The 25,953-nt window shown below is 36.4% G+C and overlaps 2 protein-coding genes across 2 annotated transcripts in view; both read right to left on the bottom strand.

The window, feature by feature from the left end:
- The window catches only part of zcchc24 (zinc finger, CCHC domain containing 24), a 48,238-nt gene extending 31,497 nt beyond the window's left edge, over window positions 1-16,741 (bottom strand). Inside the window, exons 1-2 of the mRNA XM_073834984.1 lie at window positions 16,270-16,741; window positions 12,631-12,831 (exon numbers count right to left, since the gene is read on the bottom strand). Coding sequence (XP_073691085.1) covers window positions 12,631-12,831; window positions 16,270-16,506 — 438 coding nt within the window. The 5' untranslated portion in view covers window positions 16,507-16,741. The remainder of the gene's footprint in view (window positions 1-12,630; window positions 12,832-16,269) is intronic.
- Window positions 16,742-17,223: 482 nt separating this feature from the next.
- LOC141326259 (uncharacterized) lies at window positions 17,224-24,593 on the bottom strand. The gene is made up of 4 exons (XM_073834983.1): window positions 24,519-24,593; window positions 23,687-24,252; window positions 21,038-22,000; window positions 17,224-19,566 (listed from the first exon to the last, which is right to left on the bottom strand). The coding sequence occupies exons 2-4, from the start codon at window positions 24,183-24,185 to the stop codon at window positions 18,782-18,784; spliced, it is 2,247 nt and encodes a 748-aa protein (XP_073691084.1). The 5' UTR covers window positions 24,186-24,252; window positions 24,519-24,593; the 3' UTR covers window positions 17,224-18,781.
- Window positions 24,594-25,953: the final 1,360 nt, after the last annotated feature.

The following is a 25,953-nucleotide window of genomic DNA, read 5'->3' as shown; positions in this document are numbered from 1 at the left end:
CATGTTTACAATCCCCACAAGAGGCAGAACACCTATTTAATTTACAGAAATAAACAGTCTGTAAATTGATTATTAGTACCTGGCTTGAATGTTTCAAAGTCTCCCCAATAATTTGTCAGCATGCAGAATGATATCCTGTCACCTCTAAAAAACACAGCTTACTGTCTTCCCTGGTCCTCCATAATAACAGCCTCTATTGCTAATGGAAGATAAGTCCAACAGGAGATTGCCTGTTCTGTGATTAAAAAGGAAAAAAAGATCTGTGGTCCCCGCTTGTGCTGTAGTCAGCATCCCACTGGGTGAACAATACGAGCTGACTTCCTGACCCCTACGTCTGGAGATCCTAAAGACAAACAATGGGACCCTTAATTAACATCAGCCATTCCCAGCACTAGGCCCTTCCTGACGGTCCCGATTCAGACCTGAACACAAAGCTTGCTGTGTTATTCCTCTGACACCATCTTACTGTGCTCGTGCGCCCTGGCCCTCATTATGAACGCTGCCCGTTAGGCCTCAGTAATATTCATTTTGAATAGAAGACTCTCTTCATCAGCCCTTTCGCATCCTGAGGTCAAAATATGAGTGATGGCATTTAGCTTGGAATGTAGTGACTCCGGTGAGAGGGATGGATCTGTCAGGGTTATCTGTTTATATGATACGAGATGAGCTCATGGTTGTACATTATCTGGTCTTCTGAGCTGGGCAGGATGTGTTTTCATGTTAGATAAGGACAAACAAATGGCCATTCCGCTCAAGTTATTAGGTTGGTACAATGTAATCAAAGGAACTTGTAGGTCGTACATAGTCTTGTAACAACAAACAACTTCTTGGTAACAATACCAATGACCTTGTGCAGGTTTATGGTGGCTTTGTCTATGGTTTAAAAGTTAGTGGCACACGAGCGACTTTGAACAATAATTCAGAAGGTGACTTCCTGTGACTAACCACTAGAGAAATCTTAAGTGCTTACATCAATTTAAAGGCATAGTTCACCCAAAAATAACTTTCTTTCTTCTGCAGTACACAATTGTATACAAAAACCATGACAAAAGACAATTTTTAAAATCTTCTCTTTGTGTTGCATAGAATACAGGTTTGGCGCGACATGAGGGTGAGTAAATAATGACAGAATTTTTTTTTTTGGAGTCTCAGAAAGAAAACACCCAGAGAACCAAATACAACACAGATGAACTAAAACTTGCAGAAAATCTCTGAATCATTATCAAAAGCCCACAAATCATTTCATTTTTAACCAGCAGATTGTATTAGTGCTGACATCCACTTCTTATATTTGTTTTCTTTCATTAACTGTTCTCACAAAACCAGACATGACCACAACCTCTCACTGAGAAATGATTGAAATCTTTACGAAGGATTCTGGACAAATAAAAGTTAATGAAAAGATAATTACGACGGATTTATTGAATAATTATACTCAAAACTCTGGTCCCATCAGTGAAGGGCTGAACATCTTATTCTCTTTATCCAAGCAATATTAGCTGTCTGCACAAGACACGAATCGCTGTGATTGTTTTGAGGGTCTTTTTAAGACTGAGAATGCCTTTGTGCCCTTTAATTTGTCCTCATTAATCTTTATGAGGAGAGCATGGTTAAAAAAACACACAGACACACACACACATACAAACAGAACAACTCTGAAGCAGAACACCAGTCACATTTGCGGAATTTTCGTTTCTAAATATGACAACAGATCGCAACTTTACTTGAAGAGATGTTATCATTATCCTCCTCTGATTGTTGACATAGAGGTCTCATGCAAAGGGACATCTACAGGCCAGAAAGGGGCAGGCACATTTGCCGTTGTATCAGCAAAAGTCAGAGGAAGAGTGCTATTCTCTGTGTACAGAACATAAAGCAGCTGGCAGGAAACCCGCTTTTCATATTCTTTTAACTTTGATTTCCGTTTTGAGGAAGTGTGTTAAGTGTGCTCTGCCTAGTGCTGGCCTTCATCAGCTGACTGTTTCCAAATCCTGACAAGGACTTCTATAATCACACCATCAGCGAAACTGATGCTTTATTAAGATGTATATAAATATAGAGGCACTTTGTTTAACACCCTGTCACTGTCTATTGCACTTCTTACAACTGCACTTTCATGTATAATTTATAAATATACAGTACTCAGTACTGTTGTGTACATACATTACTATTTCAAAAGTTGGCGGTCAGTATGATTTTTTTTTATGTTTTTAAAAGAAGTCTTTAGTGTCACATGATTCTTCAGAAATCGTTCTAATATGCTGATTTGGTGCTTACAGAGCAGGTCATATGGGTTTCCAAAAATATATATATTTTTTGCAGTTTCTGCAAAGTTGTTAATCAAAAAATTGCATGATAAATAAAGATATATCTTTCAAAAGATATATCTTTTCAAAAGAGTTGACTCTGTACCGCTGTAACGAGTCGTCATATTTTTGAATCTTCTTAAAAATAAAGGTGCTTTAAAAAGGTTCTTCACAGCGATGCCATAGAAGAACCATTTTTGGTTTCACAAAGAACCATTTAGTTTCTTTAAAGAACCATTTCTTTCTTACCTTATAATGATCTGAAGAATCTTCTTTCACCACAAAGAATGTTCTTCAGATGTTAAAGGTTCTTTATGGAACCATTTAGACAAAAAAGGCTCTTCTATAGCATTCTGAAGCACCTTTATTTTTAAGAGTGTATGTCACTTGGTAATACATTAGCATAATCCCTGCCTGCCTGCGAAATACAAAAGTCTGACTTGCCCACAAACACTTCCTCTAGTTAGTGTGTTTACATCAAATGTTCTGTTCTGTGAAAGCAAGTTTGTTTCATTTTCATTGCCAAAAGATGATGTTGTGAAGAATCAGTAGTTAAAATAAATTTTTTCCACGATACAATTAAAAAAAAACTCAAACCTTTTGTTGTGTGCTTGTCATTTTACAGAGGACTGCGAGTTCAATGCGGTATTCGTTAAATGCTTGTCCATGAAAGATAAGTCTGTACCTTCTTTATTTGGACCAACATGTGTCGCCGAACCACAGCCTGTAAGTATGATTAATACGTTATGTGTACATTTTCAATTGAGTGCTTGAAATGTTTTTTGTGCTAATATGTGATGTATAGTGCAGCTTTAAGGCCATGATATACTTAAAACGAAATTGAAAAACAAAGTGAAATGGTGTCATTTTGAACAAAATCAGGCCGTAACCAAATTTGTTTTGGAAGTTTGAAACAGCTCACCAATGCAAATTCATGTGTTTCAAATAAATGTTACACTATACTGCTGCTGCTGTTATTTTTCAGTAAGTGATTAAAAAATGTATGCAATAAATGAAATGCCAAAAGAACACACAATAATAAACCTTTGCTTTTATCAAAATTAAAATTAGAGGACATGCGCGAGTGGCGTGACACATATTAATCTACACCCTGCCAAGACAGCGCTGGGGTGTTGGAATGTTTGAAAACAGTATACCGCTCATCCTTTTCGAAACTTCTTTTTGCCAACAAAAAGGAGAACGAAAACTAACTTTGTTTGAAGTATATTGGTCTTTAGGTTCCAGGTAAACAATGATATTACTTGTCTTACTGAAAAAGTTCTGATAATTTGCTGTGAACCCATTTTATTTCTTAACAATGTGTCGATTAATGTACACTGTCGTTGTTTTAATGACTTGTTTAATAATAACGAATATAGACATATTTTGGTTTACAAACTGTAGTGTTTTATAATTTAGTCACGTTAGCACTCAGCTAACATATCCACTGTTATTGTTTTGTAAAGTGTTTGCAGTTTAGCAGCTAAACTTTAGTTGTGGGCACGATTCGCTTGCATTGTATATGGAAAGACCAATCACAACAGACTTGGCCAACTGACCAATCAGAGCCAAGTCTGATTACAGACCTTAAGCTTATAACTGCTTAGAACTTATCGTTCCAAAATCATTGCAAAATAATTCTAATGTCAAATGTATATTCTAAGAAAATTACACTGTTTTCTGACCTTAGATGCATTTAAACCTTTTGTAGGGGACTCCATCACAATATTAGTACACTTAAAAATACCATATGGCCTGCTCTTTAAGAAACATTGCAATTATAAATGTTGAAAACAGTTTTGCTAAATATCATTGTGGTAACCATGATACATTTTTTCAAGATCCTTGATAAAAAGAATGTTTAAAAGAATAGCATTTATTTGAAATTTAAATCTTTTGGCATTATAAATGTCTTTACCAAAACCTCAAAATGTCCCAAAACTTTCTTAAATGGTGGTGTAATCATATTTACTTTGACTATTGACTCTAATAATCAGTGTCAAATTAGATGAATCGTCATAGTTCAAAAAGACTTTTATGGTGGTACATGATTACGCTATACATAAAAACAAACAAAACCCATGTGTCCCATGAACACGAGCACTAAATCTGCATTGCAACATCAGACTGGTTGTTTCCCAGGACAGCAGATTGACAGGCTGTGAGAAACACTGAGCAGCTGGTCTGGACTAGCATGAATGCAAACAGATTTATGAAGCAACATTACAATCAGATTCATTTACTAAGTGCAATTTGCGTACAATAACATCAATCTCTGTTGAACAACTTAGGAGCCGAGTTTCTCTGTAAATAATGCCAGCAAACTCAGTCAATGGCAGACTACTATACTAAAAACTATTTTTTTCATTTTCAGTAGAACCATACTGTATGTGATGCCCGTCTGATACAAATAGTTTTCAACTGCACAACTGTTAGGTTTAAGTCGAGGGTGATGGTTTCACGAATTCTAAATACATTAAGTTAAAGCTGGATTTCAAAACTGATTATAAAGACACATATTTCTGAAGCAGTTTTACACAATAATACAACATTACCAGAAATGTTTGACAGCATGTTTGGTGCAAAATGGAATCAACTCTAACTCAGTTCATAATTCTTTCTAGATTTAAACAACTGCCTGATTAATTGCCCCAAAAACAGATAAAGATAATATATAGTGTACACATATTTAGGCACACTTCCGCAGAGGCAATATCTGACCAAGAGTCTTGTGATTTATACCATGTCATTGATAGTCATTTAAAAGTTTTCTAGCACTCTTAGAGCAACAGAACTGTCAAATGACACACTATATATTACAAAGCATTTTAACAATACATATTCACACTTCATTACTCGAGCCTGACATAGTTTCTGATTGAAAATTGACTTGCTTATGTATGCAGTTACAGCTATTTATTTGTTTCTATCAAGGAGCAGGAAATGCATTGTCATTTTGGCTCCCTATTAGAGCCATGTTTATGTAATTATCTCAGCAAGAGACTGAGGAGAAGGTGACTGTCTCCTAAGAGCTCAGTGATTGCCTCTTACATCAGAGTGTTTTCCTTTCACAGGCGAGAGCAGTTGTAATGGAAGTTTGTCTCAAACAAAGGTTTCTTGTCAAATGAAATTACACAACCGCAGGCAAATGTTTACAATTTCACTATCTTACATAATGATAACAGCAACAACAAATCATAAAAGCTTTAACGCTCTGACCAACGGCGGACAAACTGCTCGGTGAAATAATACATGCAAGTTCACAAAGGTGTTCGCTTTGGTAGTAATGAAGTTGGCAAACTGTGAAGTGCTAGGGCAGATTTCACTCATGCTGATGATGATGGGACACCATTTGTTCAAAATAGCCTCCAGAGTGTTGAATCTGCCACCTTTAATCAATAGACATAAGTGGTGCAAAACACTTAGAGGAACTAAATAATGCAACATAAGGGCAACATTTGTGTTACTTTGGAAAAGAAAACAAGACTTGAATTGAATTGAATTGAAAGCTCAAAAACCATCACAAACTGCAAATTACATTATAAGAAATTACAAAATAGTCGAAAAACCCTATATTTCAACTATATTGACTATTTCAGAACCTCCACAATCAACAAACCTCTAAAATTCCACATGGATTGAATAGTAAACAGGGTTCAACTGTAAAAAGCTACTCAAAAACAGAACATTGGGACATTGGAGGAAGACGAAATAAGGCTATATATATACACATTCCATTGCCATGATTACAGTTTGAACAAAAGATGTATTATGTCAAAAGAATAATGAGAGCTCTGTATGAAATCAATGGCATTCATGTGTTTTTGATTAACATAAGAGAATCTACAATTTTCCCATCAAAGGAAATGAAGAGTACAGACCCCAGCTGAGTCTACTCTACTGTATCTGGTTTATTGCTGAACTTCAGTATGCAGCATAAATCTTGTCAATGAAGTTACTGACAAAAATGTTCTTAAACAAAGGGTGTTTTTTATTTTCGAAGCGATGCTGAAGACGAGACGAAAAATGCACACGCTGAGCTACTTCGTTTCAACAATATTGTTGACAAAATATGACGAGAAGCATACTGCGCACTGCAAAACAATGTTTTCTGAAGACAAAAAATCGAGAAAGAATATGATTGAGCTGCATGAGCTGAAGGAAAACCGTGAATGAACTGCGATAGAATGAAGCGCATCACTAGAAAGTTAAGATTTATCACATAAATCCACAACGTAAATGTAATATTACAGCTTACATTGACTGTATTACATTGAGACATATTAAAATGAATGTAGTCGACCTGAACTAAGTTACACACTAGTCAGAACTAGGGCTGTCGCTAACAATTATTTTGGGTATTGAGTAATCGGTCGATTATTCTGACGATTAATTGAGTAATTGGGAAATTCTAAGCTTTTTTTGTGGTAATTAAAAACAGATCCAAGCAAACAATAGCCTTTAATATTACTTAAAATACATATATAATACCAATATGATGCAACAGTAATTATTTCAAATAAAGTATTGAAAGCAAGTAATCATATGGTTTTGAACAAAACTGTTAAAATACATAATGCATTATAGAGCTGATGTCCATTAAGCATTACACATTATTGACTGCAGAGGACGCCTGCACGACCTGAGGAATGTTTTTACACTTTACTCCGAGAATTAATCTTTGTTTAATTTTGGCTAAACAACATTTAATTCAAATGTCCACTTAATCTTTAATATTTGGCCAATTCTTCATGACAGAAATGCTACAGCCACTGTAATTTCTTGAATATGTGGACATTAAAAAGTGTTTACACTTTTATTTTGGAAACAGATAGCATTATAAATTTACCTTACAAATCTGATGAAATGCACACGTTGCGCTGACAGATGAATGTTATAATAAAGCCAAACTCAAAGCAAAATGCAGAGATGGAGTTTGAGACGCTCCAAATATATATATATTAGGGGTGGGCATAGCTTAATTTTTTTAATCTAGATTAATCTAGATTAAATCTTGGAATTAATCTAGATTAATCTAGATTAAAATGGCTAATTTGAATTCTGCTAAAGGCATTCAGAATATGTGTGCTACCCAAATAATGACTAAAAGTAAGTCTTCGAGAACGGGCCAGGTGGCGCATTAGATCAGGCGCTCATCTCCTGTTTCCAAAATGCATCACAAACTGCTTGACAATTGCATTTACAACATAATTACCTATACAAACTTGTGTAACCAAGTACTTCTGCGCAAAAGGCTGCACGACGTGCGCGTTGCCGTTAAATACACAGACGCGCATGGGCATGGATTTCTGCGTGCATAGTCTTCCATTAAACTGCGTTGCTTTTAGAAGCGTCAATTCAGTTGTTGCATATAGTTTAATGTCTTTATTTCGGGATTATCAAAGTAAATTATAACTCACGTGCCCCAGTAAAAAGGGTCTAGCAACGCACCTGCCCTGAAGCGGCTTCATAGCTGCATCCATGTTTGCACGTCTCATTTGATGTGGTAATTTCACAGAAGTTGAAGACTCGTTCTCGCCCCCTACAGTGCAATTCGACTAGGTATACGTCATCCGCGCTAAAATATCAAGGTGAAAGTCATCATATCTTGCGTAGTTTAGACCCAGCTCCCAACCCAACTTTGAGAATAGATTAACGGCGATATTTTTTTTATCGCCCGATAAGAGTCTCACGTTAACGCAGCACGTTAACGCCGATAACGGCCCACCACTAATATATATATGTATATATATATATATATTTTTTTTTTTTTTTTTATCGAGTATTCGTATTGGATCGAGGAATCGAGACAGCCCTAGTCACGTTTCTGTAACAAGGCACTTAAACAGACAATGAATATCTAAAGAATAAAGAATTAAATTAGTGTTCAGGTTTTCATAAGGCCAGTTTTCGCATGCTCTTTTTGTTAAGTGCTGATGCATGTTTGAATTAATACACAAAATGTGTGAATATTTGGTTTAATTTAGCATTTTCTCATCAACTAATGTTATTTTTATCAACCAAACATGCCATGTTGAAGTAAAATAATTAATATAATTAAAAATTAATAAAATATTTATAAAATCTAAAGGATATTTTCTTTAAAGAAATATTTAATATTAACAACATTTTCTTAATTTCTCAAATTAAAAGACTATGATTAAAATTAAAACAATAAAGTGTAAACATGAACAATGGCAGTATGTTCTGTATGATTAAAGTTTTCTAGTATGGTTTGAGCAATAAAATCTCAAAACATCCAACATCCCATTTGTTGCACACTGCCACTGACACAACACATCTAGCAGGGAAACTGTAAGCAGGAGACAGAAACATGATTGTGACCCTGTTGTAATTTCTTCGTACAACAAAAGGCATTCTTTCCTGCACTCTGTACCATGTTTCGACGATTTCCTAACAAGACACACATTGATCTGGTGAGGGTGGGAGTCAGAATACTTGCAGTGAATGACATCCAGTGTCACTATGAGGCTGTGACACAAAAAAGGGCATTGGCAATAGGGATGCATTGCAGAGGACATGACTCACGAGCTGAGCTTACATGCAGGGCTCTTACAGTTCTACAAGCCGCATTCCAGCGCACACATTTTCCATGAGGAAATCCCACCGCACCTCTGTACGAGGAGCAGATCGAGCCTCATCGACTGAAACAATCAGATATTCGAGTGGCATAATATAAACAAGAAGAACTGGGCCATGGCTTTTCGAGGTCTCTGGAATTCTGGGTAATGAATGACAGGGCAAAACTGTTCCCCCGTTTAGTCCAGCTTGTTTACATAACTCTCACTAGCTGCCCCTGGGCAGAGCAGAGTTGGTCAAACAGCTGCCTGCTCAATGGTGTTCTTTTCTAAGTAGAGCTCTCTGTGGAGCTCCACTAGGGCTAGAACCACTTCCCCTAGGTGACACATGTGAGTCTGAACCACACACACCAGAAGACATAACCACTACGCTTCCTGCCCCCACGCTATCTGGCCGAGACACCCCCGCCACAGCCAGCTTCGGTCCCCAGGACGGCTGTGTTTTGAAACTCTGCCCCTGCCCTGACTGGGGAGCTTGGCCCATTGCGCCTCGTCTGCTGGGAAACAAACGGAGACCTAGACGGTGCGCTGGGAGAACGCATGAGAATGTGATTCTCAGTGCTGGCTTTAGATCACAGGTCCCGCTGTGCCCTGTGAAGTCAAATCCTCAGTGTTTGTGTTGGCAGGGAGCATGTAGTCCTCTGGACAGGACAAACCCTTAGTGGGGACCAGCTTACCCTGGAATTCATTTCCTCACGTTCATCAATTTTCAACTGTCCTTTCTGGCAGGAATCGAGGGTGAATCGCTGCGTCCGGACGAGCAAATACGTGGATGCGGCACATGACAAATGGAAAGTAAATCACAGAAAGTGAGACCCCAGGGGGAGGTAAATTGCAGCGGTGTTGAATTGAGTAGGTGTGGACACTATCGGGGGACAGGACTTTTCTTGTGTTTCCACTGGCATTCACACAAGCAACTGAAATTTAAAACAGGACAGTTCTGACAGTGATTTACTAACTGGACTCAGGGTAGTATTATAGCCTGCGGTGTTTTGTCCTAATAAAACTCAGCATTTGGTCTTCTAGTATTTGTTTCTCTAAGCTGTTTAACATGAGAGCGTGATACCAACTTAGTGAAACCCATTGTGTCGATTCCTAATAGACCAGGGGTTTTTAAACATTCAAAGCAAAGAGATTTAAGAAATTTTTTTTGTTTTATTATGTATTTTTAGGACTGTTGAAGTTAATCTGCTCTGGAACAATATTTATTTTAAACCGCACAATATAAATACGGTCGAAAGTCTTTTTGGGTTCACATATCTAATATTACTCTTATAGTGGACAAAAAGATATAGTGGAAAAAAAGATTAATAAAAAGATATACACTACCAGTCAAAAGTTATTGAGCAAGATTTTTTATGTTTTTTTTTTTTTAAGAAGTTTCTTCTGCTCATCAAGCCTGCATTTATTTGATCCGAAGTACAGCAGAAACTGTAAAATTTAGAATTGTTTAAACAATTATTTAAAATAACTGCTTTCTATTTGAATATAAAAATGAAATAAAATGAAATTTATTCCTATGATTTCAAAGCTGAATTTTTATCATCATTACTCCAGTCACACGATCCTTTAGAAATCATTCTAATATTCTGATTTGCTGCTCAAACAAACATGTTGAAAACAACTGAGAAGAATATTTTTTTTAGGTTTCTTTGATGAATAGAAAGTTCAGAAGAACAGCATTTATCTGAAACAGAAATCATTTGTAACATTATAAATGTCTTCATTGTCAATTTTAAAACATCTTTGCTAAATAAATGTATCAACTTTGATCATTTTTTCCCAAAAAAAAATTATACTAACTAACTACTGAGAAGTTTGATCTTTCTATTTATCAAAAAATCATGAAAAAAATTTACTCAACTGTTTAAATATTGATGATAAAAATAAATGTTTTTTAACAGCAAATCAGCATATTGGAATGATTTCTAAAGGATAATGTGACACTGAGGACTGGAGTAATGATGCTGAAAATTTAGCTTTGATCACAGGAATAAATTACATTTTAAAATATAATAAAAAAAGTTATTTTAAACAGTAAAAATATTTCACAATATTACTGCTTTTCAAATAAATGCAGACTTGGTGAAAAGAAAAGAAATCTTTAAAATACTTGAAAACTCTTACTGTTCAAAAACGTTTGACTTGTTAGTGTAAAACCTCAACATTGTCATTGTCTAGATTATATTTTTAATCATTTGCACTAGCTTCAGTACAATAACGATATACGGCCAACAGCTTCATAATATTACGTTCTTTCAGACACAGTATAAATGGGTTTTCCTACATAAAAACAAAAGTTTTTTTATATTTTAGGACATGGAATTGTCATATTTGGTGGCCCTAAGTATCAAAAGTTTGTAAAAAGGTCAATATCTTAACGGCAATAACAATATTACAGTCAACATAATATGACCATGACTGCTATGTTTTTGCAAATTAATTCACGATTACATCATAACTCTGATACAACTACAGTTCAATCTGTTACAGGCCTAATGGCACATGAGCAATATTTTCCATCACCCATCCGGGACAGCAAACACCCTTATAAAAACAAACATCAGTGTATTTCAGTGCACCATGTTGACAACGTAAAAGGAAAAGTCTGTAAATTACCTGAGCCGTGCTCAAAGAGGTGGAGATATTTTATCATGATAGGACTTTTAGCAGTCTGCAGGGAACCCTCATCATCTTTCATAAAGGGAGGTTTGCCACTTTAATCCCACATCTGGTCTGCATTACCATTCCATGCAGCTCTGACTTGAGTCTGGGCCTGAACAAGAACCTCACCCTGTCTCTGTGTCCAAAGACTATAAAACACTAAGGGCTTAAAATTAAAGATGACACTGTCTCCTTCACAAACACTTGTATTTTATCTTCGTTTCTGGAACTTTTGCAAGTTTAGAGCTATTTTTTATTCATGGAATCAGTATTGGAATGAAGAAAGCGAAAGATAAGACAAGGAAAAAACAGTTCTCTACTCATTCGTGTTTAAAAAGCGAAACTAGAATAGTTTTTTAGAAAAGCTTGGGCATATTTTTTCCTTGTCCTGAGGGTAAACATTGTTCTGAGAATGCTGTTGCAATAGCCGAAACAAAACAATTAAAGGTCAGGGAGTGGTTTCTCATGATTTCCTAACGGTGCACATAAGCAAATTTAAATCACAAACTTGTCACCTGTTTATCTCGAGGGCAAAACATTCTCACTCCGGCATCTCTGACTTTTCCAGTATTTCTTGTCTCACTGAGTTCATTCATACCACATTAACTTGAACATTTGTTTAAATGTGTTGCCTTGTAAACCAATCATCATGCATCTAAACAAAACCACTGCTTTATGAAGCTTTTAGTTACATTTGCTAGAACAACAACGGCTAATATCACCTGCAAAACACATGTGGCTAGGAGACTATTTCTGAAAATGACTATATGCCTCATTTCCTGTTGAACACATTTTATGTGTGATATGTTAACCCTTTTGTTATTATCGACTGATGTCACTGTCAGACGTTAGATAATGTCCAAAAAGAAGAAAGAAAAGAAAATCCTCATGGCCTCAGTGTCCTTGCATTACCACTCAACGCTCAGCACAACAGCTCTCTGAATTAACTTGATACACATGACTAAAAAGACAGAGAGATGCCTGTTTGACAAGTAGGTCAATGAAGCAACATGTCTCTTTTTCTGTCTCCCCAGGGTGTGCTGAGATCGTTGGCTGCTTACCTGCGGGCAGTCTTTGATATAGTGTCCCTTGTTGAAGCAGAGATGGCACAGGTAGTTCGGTGGAGGTCTCTTGCTGGGCTTGCGTGGCTCAGAGGACAGGGAGAGGTCGGAGAAGTGGTCCGTTAGAGAGTTCAGCCCGTCCACTATGTTGTTAAGAGAGCCGTATGGGGACACATTTTTGTATAAACCATTATTCAGGGCCTGTAAAACATAACAGGAAATCCACAATCCAAAAATTAGTTTATTCCAATGTGCTACTCTCTTAAATACAGTCTATAGGCTAAAGCTATAAGCAAAAAATAAAATATGATTAATAGGGATGTAATGATATTGTCAATATCGTGGTATTGTGATAGAAAAACGATCTCGATATTATCGTGGTCACATGACGATGTGAAACAATAGGCTTTACGGGCAAAAAGTGTAGTTTTTAAAATATATTTAAAGTTCTTATTCTAACATAAAACTCTTTAAAGTTGTGTTTTGAGACATGCTTTGGCACAATAATTACAGTAATTTCCAGATGACAACACGTGACGTTCTACTCGGAGCTGTTCGCGTCCTCGGAATATCAAAGCCTAAACTGAGCCTACGTTGGTCAGGTGGTACAAGTCGTGGCTCTCAGAAGACTCCCAGTTCACAGATTGTAATTACGAGGACGTGAACGCTTTTTACAAGTTGGAATCTCGTAATTACGGGAATTCCGATATGGCGTGAACGCACCTTTAATCCATTAAAATGCGCGTTTCAACGTAAGGCACGCACTTCGTTTAAGGCGATCAGCACGTGATCTGATGTTTTCCATGCCTCAGAATGACTCAGTTCACAGTGAATGCAATGAACTCGTTTATTGCATGTGCTATGAGTTTAGCGCACGTTTGGGAACACAATGGCCAAAAGTTATGCTTTATTTTTGCGGCAGATGATTACAGCATTTCACTAGATTTGTAGTGAGACGCGTTTTTGTAAGCCTGTTTTCACTGAAGCTTGAGTTTTCCGTCAAAATAAAAGCTCTCAAAGTGCATCAAATAGAATCATTTAACTTCAAAATGTACAAAATTTTCATTTTTTCCAAGTCTTTATTTGTCTTTATTTTTAAATATCTGAAAAAATATTGTATCGTGGACTTCACATCGAGATATCATATCGTGAGAGTTCTATATTGTTACACCCCTAATGATTAAGTAAGTAATGTCCTCAATTATGTGGAACTCTATTAGCCATATTAACTAATAAATGAGATTCCTAATTCAGGATGAGTTCCTAAATTGGGATGACATAATCCACTAAAGCGAGAGATAAATACAAGATTGGCAAATCAGATTGCCATTCAACCACAGAGAGTACAGTAGATAATCAAACACACGCTACAGACGGTTTGGATGGGGAGATGTTGCTTGAGTGATGTCTTCCTCTGGTTATGGTTTGGAAGGTTATGTTATTGTTGAAGTCTCATGTTGGACAGTCCTGAAACTTTATACTTGGCAACTCCAGATAACTGTCATCTAGTTCTCTGCAAGCCAGGACGATAAACAGTTTCTGCACGTATCTCTTAGACGGGTCTGTTTTCATCAGTAAGATCAACTCTGAATGCATCAAATAAGCTTTTTAGAGCTTTCTTTTATGGCTGTACATGTGACGTTCATTTTCCATCCTCGCCAGTCAAATCCAGCTGATATTCATTCTTTGTGAGAGAACTCTATGAGAAAAATACACAAATCAATTCCTCCTTAATTTGAAACTTCTGAGCGTGTCTGACAAAAGACTATGAGCTACATGAAATTAGAAATCTTTAGATGTGTTTATTTTTAAAAATAATAGGCCTATAAATGTTGTGTCATGAGAAACTAAGCATCCATCCAGCTACACTGTTATTTTGAGTTATGACCAACAGACAGTGAAGACAAAGATCAACAAGGAGTGTATGAAAAGGAAATGGAACTTTATAGAGTTCTGTGTAAACAGAAAACTAACAAACTGCACAGGCATGTTTTAAATGTCAATTTTTAAATGTCATGGAAATACAAAAAGTACGATGATCAGTGGTTAGTTCTGACTGCATTCATACAATTATTATCAATTTTCATGCAACAATGTAACCGCAATACTGATTGTAGCTGTCAGAAAGGAATTTGGCTGTGTCTCCTGAGGGATACGGCCCTCACACACATTTACACCAGTGGAGGACATCTCTCCTCACCCCTTCACACAGCTGGAGAGCCAGTCAGGGGGTCACTCCTGAGTCCTAACTACTGCCATTCACCACAAACACACACATAATACTAGTTAACACTTTCTAAGAAAAGTGTTATGGCGTAGACAATTTGGTAAGTTATGCAAACAAAAAGATTCTAGTTGCAACCAGCTACCTTAGTTATATTAAACATTAAACAGATACATTTTGGGCCTCACAGAGAGAGAAAAAAAAGCTTTTTGTGTAATACGGGAATTTTAAAAGCATTCTTAACCCTCCACATATGAGAAAAGAAAAGAGAGACAAAAAGGAGCAAGGGAGAGAAAAAGAAAGAGGGGGAGGGAGAAAAAGAGAGAGAACTTGTCATAATGTTTTTATTAACTCTCATTAAGAATAAAAGTTTTGCCCTTCCTCAAACTTTCCACTAAACATCAACACTTTACCTCTGTCTCAGCCACAACACTGTCATTACATCATTAAAAAGAAAATGCATTCGTATGTTCAAGCTTCTGGAAGTAATTCTCTCATTTAGAAAAATAAACTGAAGAGTACACATTTTAAGTTCCATGTGTGCTCCTTTATCATACAGAGTGTCATAACTGTTATGTTTAATTAGAAAATCATTCCTAATTTTAATGATAATGAAAACCATATACTTTTTTTATATCCAGGTTTTCCAGTAAGTATAAATATAGCAATACAAGTAGTTCACAAAAGAGGGCCTACATTATTCTCATGAATCTTGAAGTATTATACATTTAAACACAAATACAAACATATTAATTTATGAATTGTCCTATATTGAAAATACAATTAAATCTAGCTATTCAGAGAGGATCACTGATTATTTGTACAAACTTATGTGATAAAAATAATACAGATTAAGTATCATATGTCTTCAGAAACTATTACAACCTCACAAATGAGCATCATCTTTGTTCAGTTATGGCAGCACACATTTTAGGCCTGTATAGATCAGTAAGCAATCATTAAACTCAGACTTCTGATTTACTGGACCTCTCTAAATTGAAATGAAGCAGCACATTAAATGCAAGTAGACTTATGATAAAATTAAGAAACTTTCATGGATGACTGCCTCATTTGGCTATACACGTGCTGTTACAAAATACAATAAACTGAGTGTCCAAAGCTGCACGCTGGCACGATTTTAATGAGCCTTGAAACTATAGATACTTCGCTTAGTATTGAAACGAAATAAATGAACGCAAAATTATTACAAAATTATAGTTTTAAATTTCGATAGATTAAAAGATTATGTAAATCGGCTGAAGCATTTGTGTATTGTAACCAAGATTAGACGCGCGTTGTATTAGACATAGTCAACTGCGCTTTACATAATAAACCTTATTCCAGTCGCCAAGGACCGTTATCTCCATGAACGTATTTCCGACAAAATCAACTCTAATAGGAAAGAAAACGAGTACCTCATTCCTCTGCAGCTGAAAGAAGTTGTTGAGATAGTTGGAGTTGAGAGAGGAGCTCAGGTCACTGGCAGGAGTTTTGCTGTAGTTCAGGTCCGGATGGGAAGAGTTGGGCTCGGGTCGGAAGGCATCGAAGGCACTCGTCTGATGCGTGTCTTGTAAAGAAAGGTAAACCCAGTTGAGAAGCTGTGCAGGCTGGTACACTGAGGTACTGGTGTCTATAGCAGACAACAAGCTCATGTTGTTACTGTAACTTTTACTCTTCCACTGTTACTTTTGGAAAAGGCAAACTTGTTCAGAATCTACTGTGAATGCGCCGTCCGGATTTCCACACCCAAAAAAATCAGCGCTTCTCTCTCTTCTTCCAGCACAGACCCTATTCCTTCGCTGGGATCCGTGTCCCAGGTTTATAATTACACAGAAGTCATTGCTCTGAAATGTCAGAATAAAAAGTTTTAGCCCGCTGTCCACGGCCCGTTATCTCGCTTTATTTGCACTGTAACAGCAAGGAACTCATTGAATATTCATGTAGCGTCTGCGCACGTCATTGTCTCACACGGCCAATCAAAACGCGCTGTTTAACATATGCTTTTGTATGAAGCGACAACCTGTTGATTATTGGTTACTAGCTAATTTCAACAGAATATTCATAATTATCCCGGAACGTATTTAAAAACACAACTATTGCTTAGTTCGTGGTTTCATATAGTCTAAAATAATTTTACACGGATGATGTTAAAATATCCAGTTCATACAGAGCAGTTTTAGCAAAATCTATTTTATAAGCATTTATGATACATTAAGTGTTTTACTCCCATACCTAATAGGCTATAAGAGGAAAGAAAATCACGAAAGCACTTTAGCAAATCCCCCCTACAAAATAACTTAGCTGACACCAGTTCACATGGAAGAGGTGTGCTATATGTGAAACTAAACACCTTAAGGATGCCACTTGGCTAATGTTAGCAAATGGGTTTATTTATTTAACAACAGGGGTGAGATACTTAAGTGATGATGACCCACAAACAGATCGCATGGAAATGTTTCTTAAAACACCTGGAAACACCAGTCACATCAAGTATTAGTTTCAGAATGAGCATTCGTTTTAAATTTAATCAATCGTAGCCTACTGAAGCACAAGTGGTAGAAGAAGAAAACGAAGAAAAAAGAAGGAGAAATAAATAAAACCAGAACATAAAGGCTGCATTTTGCAGGACCAGATGGGTTTTTAAATAATCTAAAAGATTCTCACATAGCAAACCAACCAAACAACTTCTTATTAACTCACCTGAGGTCTCTTGGCCTGCAATCGCAAACTGATTAGTGCTCCACCTTGTGGCGTTGTTAATATACTCTCACTTGCCTTGCACTTTTATCTAACGGATCTAAATTGAACAGATAATTAGACCCAAGAATACATCTGAGATTCAGTAAAATGCATAGCATTCATATAAATGTATACCTCTGATTCAATTTTGGTCATTCAAAATGTTTAATGCATAACATTTATAAAATATCTATGAATTCATCATTATTTCTGAATACATTATTCAGTTGAAGTCAAAAGTTTACACACACCTTGCAGAATCTGCAAAATGGTAATTGTTTACCAAAAATAAGGGATCCTACAAAATGCATGTTGACCTGAATAAGATATTTCACATAAAAGACATTTACATATAGTCCATAAAAAGAAAATAATAGTTATTGAATTTGAAGATCAGGGTAAATTTAAACTATTTTGTCTTCTGGGAAACTATTTTGTCTTCTGTAAGTAGCTTTTGAAGAAAGTACTAAATGAAAAAATATTATTTTCAGGCAAAATAAGAAAAATGTACACATCTTCATTCTGTTCAAAAGTTTACCCCCCTGGCTCTTAATGTATTGTTTTTCCTTCTGGAGCATCAGTGAGCATTTGAACCTTCTGTAATAGTTGTGTATGAGTCCCTCAGTTGTCCTCAGTGTGAAAAGATGGATCTCAAAATCATACAGTCATCATTGTTTTAAAGGGTTTAAATACACAAAAATGCTGAAAAACCAAAGAATTTGTGAGACCGGAAGGATTTTTCTGAAGAACAGCAGGCAGTTTAACTGTTCAGGACAAACAAGGGACTCATGAACAACTATCACTAAACAAACAAACAAACAAAAAACAGCTGTGGATCATTCAGGTAACAACACAGTATTAAGATTAAAAAACTTTTGAACAGGGTTACTTTTATAACTATTATTTTCTCTTGTCTTTTATGTGATTCTTATTCAGGCCAAACATGCATTTTGTATGATCCCTCTTATTTTGGTAAAATAAATTACCATTTTGCAGATTCTGCAAGGTGTATGTAATCTTTTAACCTCAACTGTATCTACACTGTACAATTTAAAATAAAGTAATTAAAAAAACCATTTACAACACACACAAAATATTTTAAACAATATTGCTTTAGAAATTAAACTTTTCAGCAGTGCAGTCACTATCATTACAGAATACTAAAACAGCATTGTTTCTGTGTGAGTCTTAAGGCATGCACTGGTAGCAAATCACCACCATGCTACTGTGGTCTTTGCAGACAGGCCGACTGCATTCACTACAGAACTTGCTCACTTTTCTGTCTCTTCTAGACCAACAGTAATAACATCTCTTTCTTATTCTGTTCTGACAGCTCTGTTCTTGGAGTTCATAACTGACAGCTGACAATGTGGGCATCCCACATCTGTCCATGGCCTCAAGGATGTTCATGGATAATCCAGGGCTTTCTTCTCTGCGCCTATGAATCTGAGGCAGTACAAGCTCTTTCACCAGCTCTTTTATGAACAGCCGCTGGGTGTTATGACCACCTCCCATGAAGCTAGGGTGCTGAGCGATGAAAATGGTGTGGGCGTTTACAACAGCAATATCCAGCATGTTATACCAAAGCAGCATAGGCCATCTCTTTGTTTGGCGCTTGCAAGTATAATTTTCAGTCATTTGCTTAACACGGCTGACTCCTCCTTTGGTGTGGTTGTAGTACTGGATGACCTCCGGCTTGTTTTTAGCACTTGTTTTATTCAGCACTTTGCTGGTATGCATTGTACTCAACAGAACCACTGCCTTTTTTAGTTTTGGCACATAGCTCACCATGAATACTTTGCCACAAAAACCAAACTCAGAGGTATGTGGTGCTCGTAACTTGGACGGCTTCATAATCGGTGGGACATGTGGATTCTTATGGTGAAGGATCCCAACCATGGTTAAGCTTTTCTCAAAAAGCTTCTCAGCCAGAGGGACACTAGTCAAGTATCTGTCCATTGTGATGTTGAGGCCTATCAAGAGAAATAAACACAAAACAAGGGAAGGTCATTAGGTTACACAACAAAAATACTGGTCTGGCACAGCATTTGTGGCTGAGGGCTGATATCTAGAAGGCTGCTGGTTTGGGGATCTACAAAAGTAAACTATGAACAATGTGTTTTTGAGAAAGACAGTTAACCCAATGTGCCTCAAATGGAAAATATACTGCTGGTGGCTTTGGTTAAATCTGCCTGCTAAGGCCTAAACTGACATTCAAAAGTTTGGGATCTATACGATTTTTAATGTTTTTTAAGCTGACGTTTCTTATGCTCATCCAGACTGCATTTATTTGATCAAAAATTCATTTTTAGTAATATTTTGAAATATTTAACTGTAAAATAACTGTTTTCTATGTGAATATATCTTAACATGTAATGTATTCCTGTGATGCAATGCTGAATTTTCAGAATCATTACTCAAGTCTTCAGTGTCACATAATCCTTCAGAAATCGTCCTAATATGCTGATTTATTATCAATGTTGAAATGTTTTTTTTAAACCTGTAATACTTTATTAATTAATAAAAAGTAAAAAAAAAAAAAAAAAAGAACAGCATTTATTTAAAATAGAAATCTTTTGAAAAGTTTGTGGTCAGTAAATTTTTATTCTTTCTTTTTTGAAAGAAATTAATACTTTAGTAAATTCACCAAGGATGTTCACCAAGGATGTGTTAAATTAATTTAAAAAATGAGAACAAAGACTCTTAAGATTTCTAAGTAATAAAGTCAATATATTTCTAGAACAAATTTGATGTTAAATTATTATTAAATAAATTATTATACAATTATTAATTATTGATACAAGTTATATAACCATTAAATACTGCCTAGTTACTTTTCACCCACCCTGTATTTTGATAATTTTATTTATTAAAAAAGTATCACAGGTTAAAAAACAAAAAACAAAACAAACAAAAAAACTAAGCAGCACAACTGTTTCCAACATTGATAATAAAAGTAATAAATGAGCATATTAGAATTATTTCTGAAGGATCATGTGACACTGGACTGGAGTCATGGATGATGAAAATTCACCTTTGCATCTCAAAATTAAATTATATTTTAAAATGTATTAAAATAGAAAACCATTAGTTTAAACTTTAATAATACTTCACAACATTACTGTTTTTGCGTTTCTGATCAAGTAAATGCAGCCTTCTTTAAAAAAAAAACATAAAAAATCTCACTGATCCAAAACTTTTGAACAATAGTGTACTTACTGTACTACTGTTTCTCCTGCTGCTGAATCTTCAGTACAATGGCAGATGAATGGCATATGATTTCAGAAATCATTCTAATATGCTGATTTGGTGTTTAAAAACATTTCTTATCATCAGTATTGAAAACAGTTATGCTGCTTTTTTGAAGACTAAAAAGTTCAAAATGGCAGCATTTTTTTAGGAAGCACCACGGATTCACAAAAACTTGTGGAGAAAAATGTTTACCTTTTTGCTGAAGTCCATTAGACAACCTCAAGACTGTGTTCTCCGTAAGGTTCTCTTCAGTCTCCTCTCCTGGTTGTCTGCCTGCGTAGATGACACCATCAATGGTGTAGGGGACCTCGGCATCACACATCCAAAAGGTTTTTATGCCACTCTTGGTAGGACAGCTAGGCAAGTGTTGCAGAAACTTGCATCTTCCCTGGAATGGCACGAGCTCCTCACCCACAGTGACACAATCCTTAGGAATGAACCTTTTCCTACAGTTGATCAGGAACAGGTCCCACACATTTCGGAAGGCTGCCATGTGGTCTGATGCCTCTCTTGCCACTCTGGTTTTCTTGTTATCAAATTGCAGGAATCTGTGAAGGTCTTGATATCTACCAACAGACATGGTAGCTCTATAGAGTGGGTTCTGTAACGGATCCATAAACAGTTCTCGAATTGGGACATCGCAACTTTTCTCCACACCGATGAGAAGGCTCAAACCAATAAAGGCTTTTAGCTCTTCCTTAGTGATCTTCTGCCACACTTTGCCTTGTGATAACGCTGCTCTTTGTCCCCCCAAGTTGGTGCATTGCAGGATCTCATCAATGATGTTTTCACTCATGAAAAGTTCGAAGGCATCTTTAGGCGTCTCTACTGAAGACCCTGGTGCAGGCCCTGGGCAGCTCTGTGAGGAGGTCATGGTTTCACTGGTTTCAGGAGGATATTTGCTCCAATAAGAGTCTCCTTTGCTCCATCGACTCAAACAATCTTCATTCTCCTCATCAGTGGATGCTTCAGATGAGAACTCGAAGTCTGTGAGGACAGTTTTCTGAGCTTCTGTCACATCTGGGCCATTGTGGCATTGTGAGCCATCGCTATCAGAGACTTCAGATTCCAAATCAGGGGCAGCAATGGATTCATATTCTTCTCTTAATGTATCTGTAACCTCAGCTGCAGAGTTAAGGCACAGCATGGACAAAACTGTAAAAATACAAACACACAAGCACAAACAGTTGTAGTGTCATCAGTACATTTAAGAAAAGTTCAAAGTATGCATCAGGTACATGAACTTCCATTATAGCAGACACAGAACATTCCCTACATTCACTACTTTATACTAACATTATTAATTTGCAAAGGGTTGTCAACATTTTGATATAAACAGTTCTATCAAACCAGCCTCATAGTAGCCATTTGCTAACTCAGCAAAACACAAAAGTGGTCAGAATGTACAGCACTTGGCCTCCCTCTAGTGGAGAAATGTTACAAGAATAACTCAGCCCAACATTAAATCACCCTCATGTTGTTCCAAACCTGTGTTGCTTTATTTGAAGAATCATTAAACTGTTTACTCCATACAGTGAAAGTCAATGGGGAATTTGATTTTCCTTCTATGGCCATAATCCCACAAAAACACATTAGATATTATTCAAAATGTCTTCTTTTGTGTTTGATTAAAGACAGAAAGCCAAACAGGTCTGAAAAGAAATGAGAGTGAGTAAATGATGACACAAATTTTCATTTATAGTGCTCAAAAATGTGGGGATAGTAAGATTTTTGTTCCAAAGAAATTAATACTTTTATTCAGCAAGGATGCATTAAATCGATCAAAATAGTTAAGACAATGTTACAGAAGATTTCCATTTAAAAATGCTGTTCTTGTTTTCAACATTGATAATATGAAATGTTTCTTGAGCAACAAATCAGCATTTTAGAATGATTTCTGAAGAAGACTACACAGAAGACTGGAGTAATGGTTGCTGAAAATTCAGCTTTATTGTAATCTTATCAAATAAATGTATTATTCTATCAATATATCAAACAAGCAAGGTTAGTTTTCACATTGTTGATACTTTATCATACAGAATTCATTATATACCAATTTGTGATAGCTTCTCTATGCCACATGTTATTCTTCTGAAGTGAAACATTTCTTCAAAAACAAGGTGTCAGAAAGACAATTGAGACTTCTGTAATCCTCTAATTTTAATGCAAACTTGCTACAGAACATAAAAATGTGTAATAAGCAAGAATATTGTCTATTATAAACCACATGAGTAAACTATACACTCTTTCAAACCACCATTAAAAAGAATGGGGAAAAAAATTCAGTCAGTTTTCTCAAATCAGATAAATATTAAAAACTCATTTTCCACTTTACATAAGGAATGAAAATTGAGCTCCTTTTATGTGCCAATACACATCATGGACCCTAATCGAGATGGTCTTTCAGATGCAACCTGTAACTGTACCCATATCTGTATGCTTTACCACACACAGAGCACTGGAAAGGTCTCTCCTTTGAATGGGTCCGTTTATGTTTGTTAAGTATGTAAACGCGTTTAAAACTCTTTCCACACTCTGAGCACATATAAGGTCTCTCTCCAGTATGATCTCTCTGGTGCACCCTTAAGTCATAGATATCAAAAAACCTCTTCTCACACTGGTTACATGGAAAAGGCCGGTCACCGGCATGTCTACGTAAGTGGATTTTCAAATAAGAAGGCTTGGCAAACTTCATTTCACACTGATCACAAGCATATGGTTTCTGCCTCCTGTGAATTTTCATATGATCCGTGAGAAGATCTGACCGCTGGAATTCTTTCCCACAGGTTTCACAAATAAATTGTTCTTCATTATGCTTTTTGTTGGATGTTCTGCCTTTACCTGCTTTCTGTGGATGCCGTGTGGCATTTCCATGAATTATTAAAGATTTCACTTCTTCGCTTGACACGTCAGAATTCATTTGAGTTGATGTCATTTGTTCGGTTGATTTTCTCTTTCTCGATGTTCTTTGCTTGTCTGTACATTTTTTTCTTTTTCTAGATGCGTCAGTTCTTCTGTTCACAGGTTTGTGTGGAGAAGACTGGGAGTTTGTTGTCATTTCAAGCTCTTCTTCCATCTCAACTGGAGGCATTAGGCCAATTGGTAAGATTTGCAGACCAAGGTCCAAGAACTCCTCTTTAACATTTCCCTGAGAACGAGGAAACGTTCCTAGCTCGTTCACATCAAGCAATGAATCATCTTCATCAGGCTCCACTTTTACTTGTATTTCTGACTTAATGAAGTCTGACTGAAAGGTCAGTGAACTGTCATCTTCGCTTTTTAGGCATCTCTTCATAAAGTGCTGGGAAACTGCTTTCACAGATGGCAAACCTCGCTCCATTTTGACAAGTCTATGACTTCTAATGCCCAGCTTTATTTCGTAAATTCTTCCAAAGGGTGAACCAGAACTGTAACAAAAAAGGCAGACATTAATGCTTTGTTCAACTATGTATTTGCTGTTTTTTAATCGAAATTACTCGTGAGACTGCATTGTTATCTTTATATCATCACTATGCAATTTCATAGTTTGCTAAACAAAAATAACCATAAATACACCGTGGTAAATAAACACTGCACTAACTTCACTGCAAAAAAAGACATTTTTCTGTTTAGTTCTGATTTGTTTAGGTAATAAATAAAAGGAAATGTTGCATTTGCATGATATACCACTCACCAGTTATTTGCTTTCAGAGAAGTTACTTTTAATGTTGACTAAAAGATCTGCCATATTTGCTTCGCTGAATCGTCTTCTTCAGGGGCTTTAGTAACGAGTTGAGAAGCAACTACATAATCACATACTGCCACCTATTGGGCGGGACTAACAACATCAATTCTAGGTAAATTCTGTGCTCAAAGAACATTTGTGACCCTGGACTAGAGCCCTGCACGGGCCTTAAATCTAAGCCCTAGCCCGGCCCTGGCCCGAAACGCACAGGCTGTAGCCCGGCCCGTGTCCGACAGCTTATCAAAAATTTTGGCCCGAGTCCGACCCGAAGCCCGTCTTTTTTTCCGCCAAACAGCTTATACTGTTACAGCCATTAAAATAGACCAGATTCGTATTTAATAGAAAGTTTATGTTTTTTCGTTTTGGTTTTTTTATCAGAACAATTTAGAGAAATGTTTGGAGTTTTTTGTTTGTTTGTTTGTTTTTTAAATGTAAGTTTTAGTTTTTTAAGTGACATCGATATCCAAGCGGTATGTGGTCCACAGTGAGTTTACTCAATTTAACCTATATATCAAATCAACACTTGACTAGTCTACAATGCAATCCACAGATATAAAACAAACATCAATATATCACAATGTTAGATTTAAAGTTTATTATCACCATCTCAGAACAAAGGCATTTCAAACTGGGCAGGCAGCTCTACTGCGCAAAACCGGAACATACAAAGTCGCAGTGGTAAAGTAAACGAATAATGAACAAATATATAAAGAATTAATAATAATATAGAAAACTTCAAAAACACAACTTTACCACGTGGCTGAAAATCTCTGTGCTGCGCAGAGTATGTTAACTGAGTGGAGCGGCAACAATTTCCCCCCGCGCTCCTTGCATTTAATAATCGCTCTGCTCCAGCTCCACTCCTCGCTCACTGATATCAGAAACACCGCTCCGCGTCAAAAAATAAATAAATAAATAAGTATGTGTGAAATGTAACAGTCCTGTTCATAAAATATAATAAAATAACAGGAGATTTTCAAACATAGTGTGCAATATTTGTTCCGACCAGCGACCACAGCTGATAATTGTCAGCATTAAAAGAGTATGCTGCTTTATCCAGTGCAAAGTTTGTAATGAAAATAATACGTTTTCGTCAGTTATTTTACCTACAGATCACACTATTTCTGATTTGAGTGATCCATCTCTATCAAGCTGAACATGTTTAACATATGATTTCCTGCTTAATGTGCAGTTATATTATGGACCATTGGCATGAATTGTACTCATGATGGAGCGGTGGTGGAGCGCTCTTGAAGAGAGTGAAAATCATGACGCTCCGACTTTTAAAAAAAATCCGCTCTTTCCTCCATTCAAAATCACACCGCTCCACTCCGCGCTCCGCTCATACTCTGCTATGCGCGAGTTAGGCATCACTGGCGCTTCC

This window comes from Garra rufa, chromosome 2 (assembly GCF_049309525.1).
Source record: "Garra rufa chromosome 2, GarRuf1.0, whole genome shotgun sequence".
In the NCBI taxonomy this organism is placed as follows: Eukaryota; Metazoa; Chordata; class Actinopteri; order Cypriniformes; family Cyprinidae; genus Garra; species Garra rufa.
Note: the sequence above shows the minus strand (reverse complement) of the source record. Positions and strands in the feature narration are given on the sequence as shown.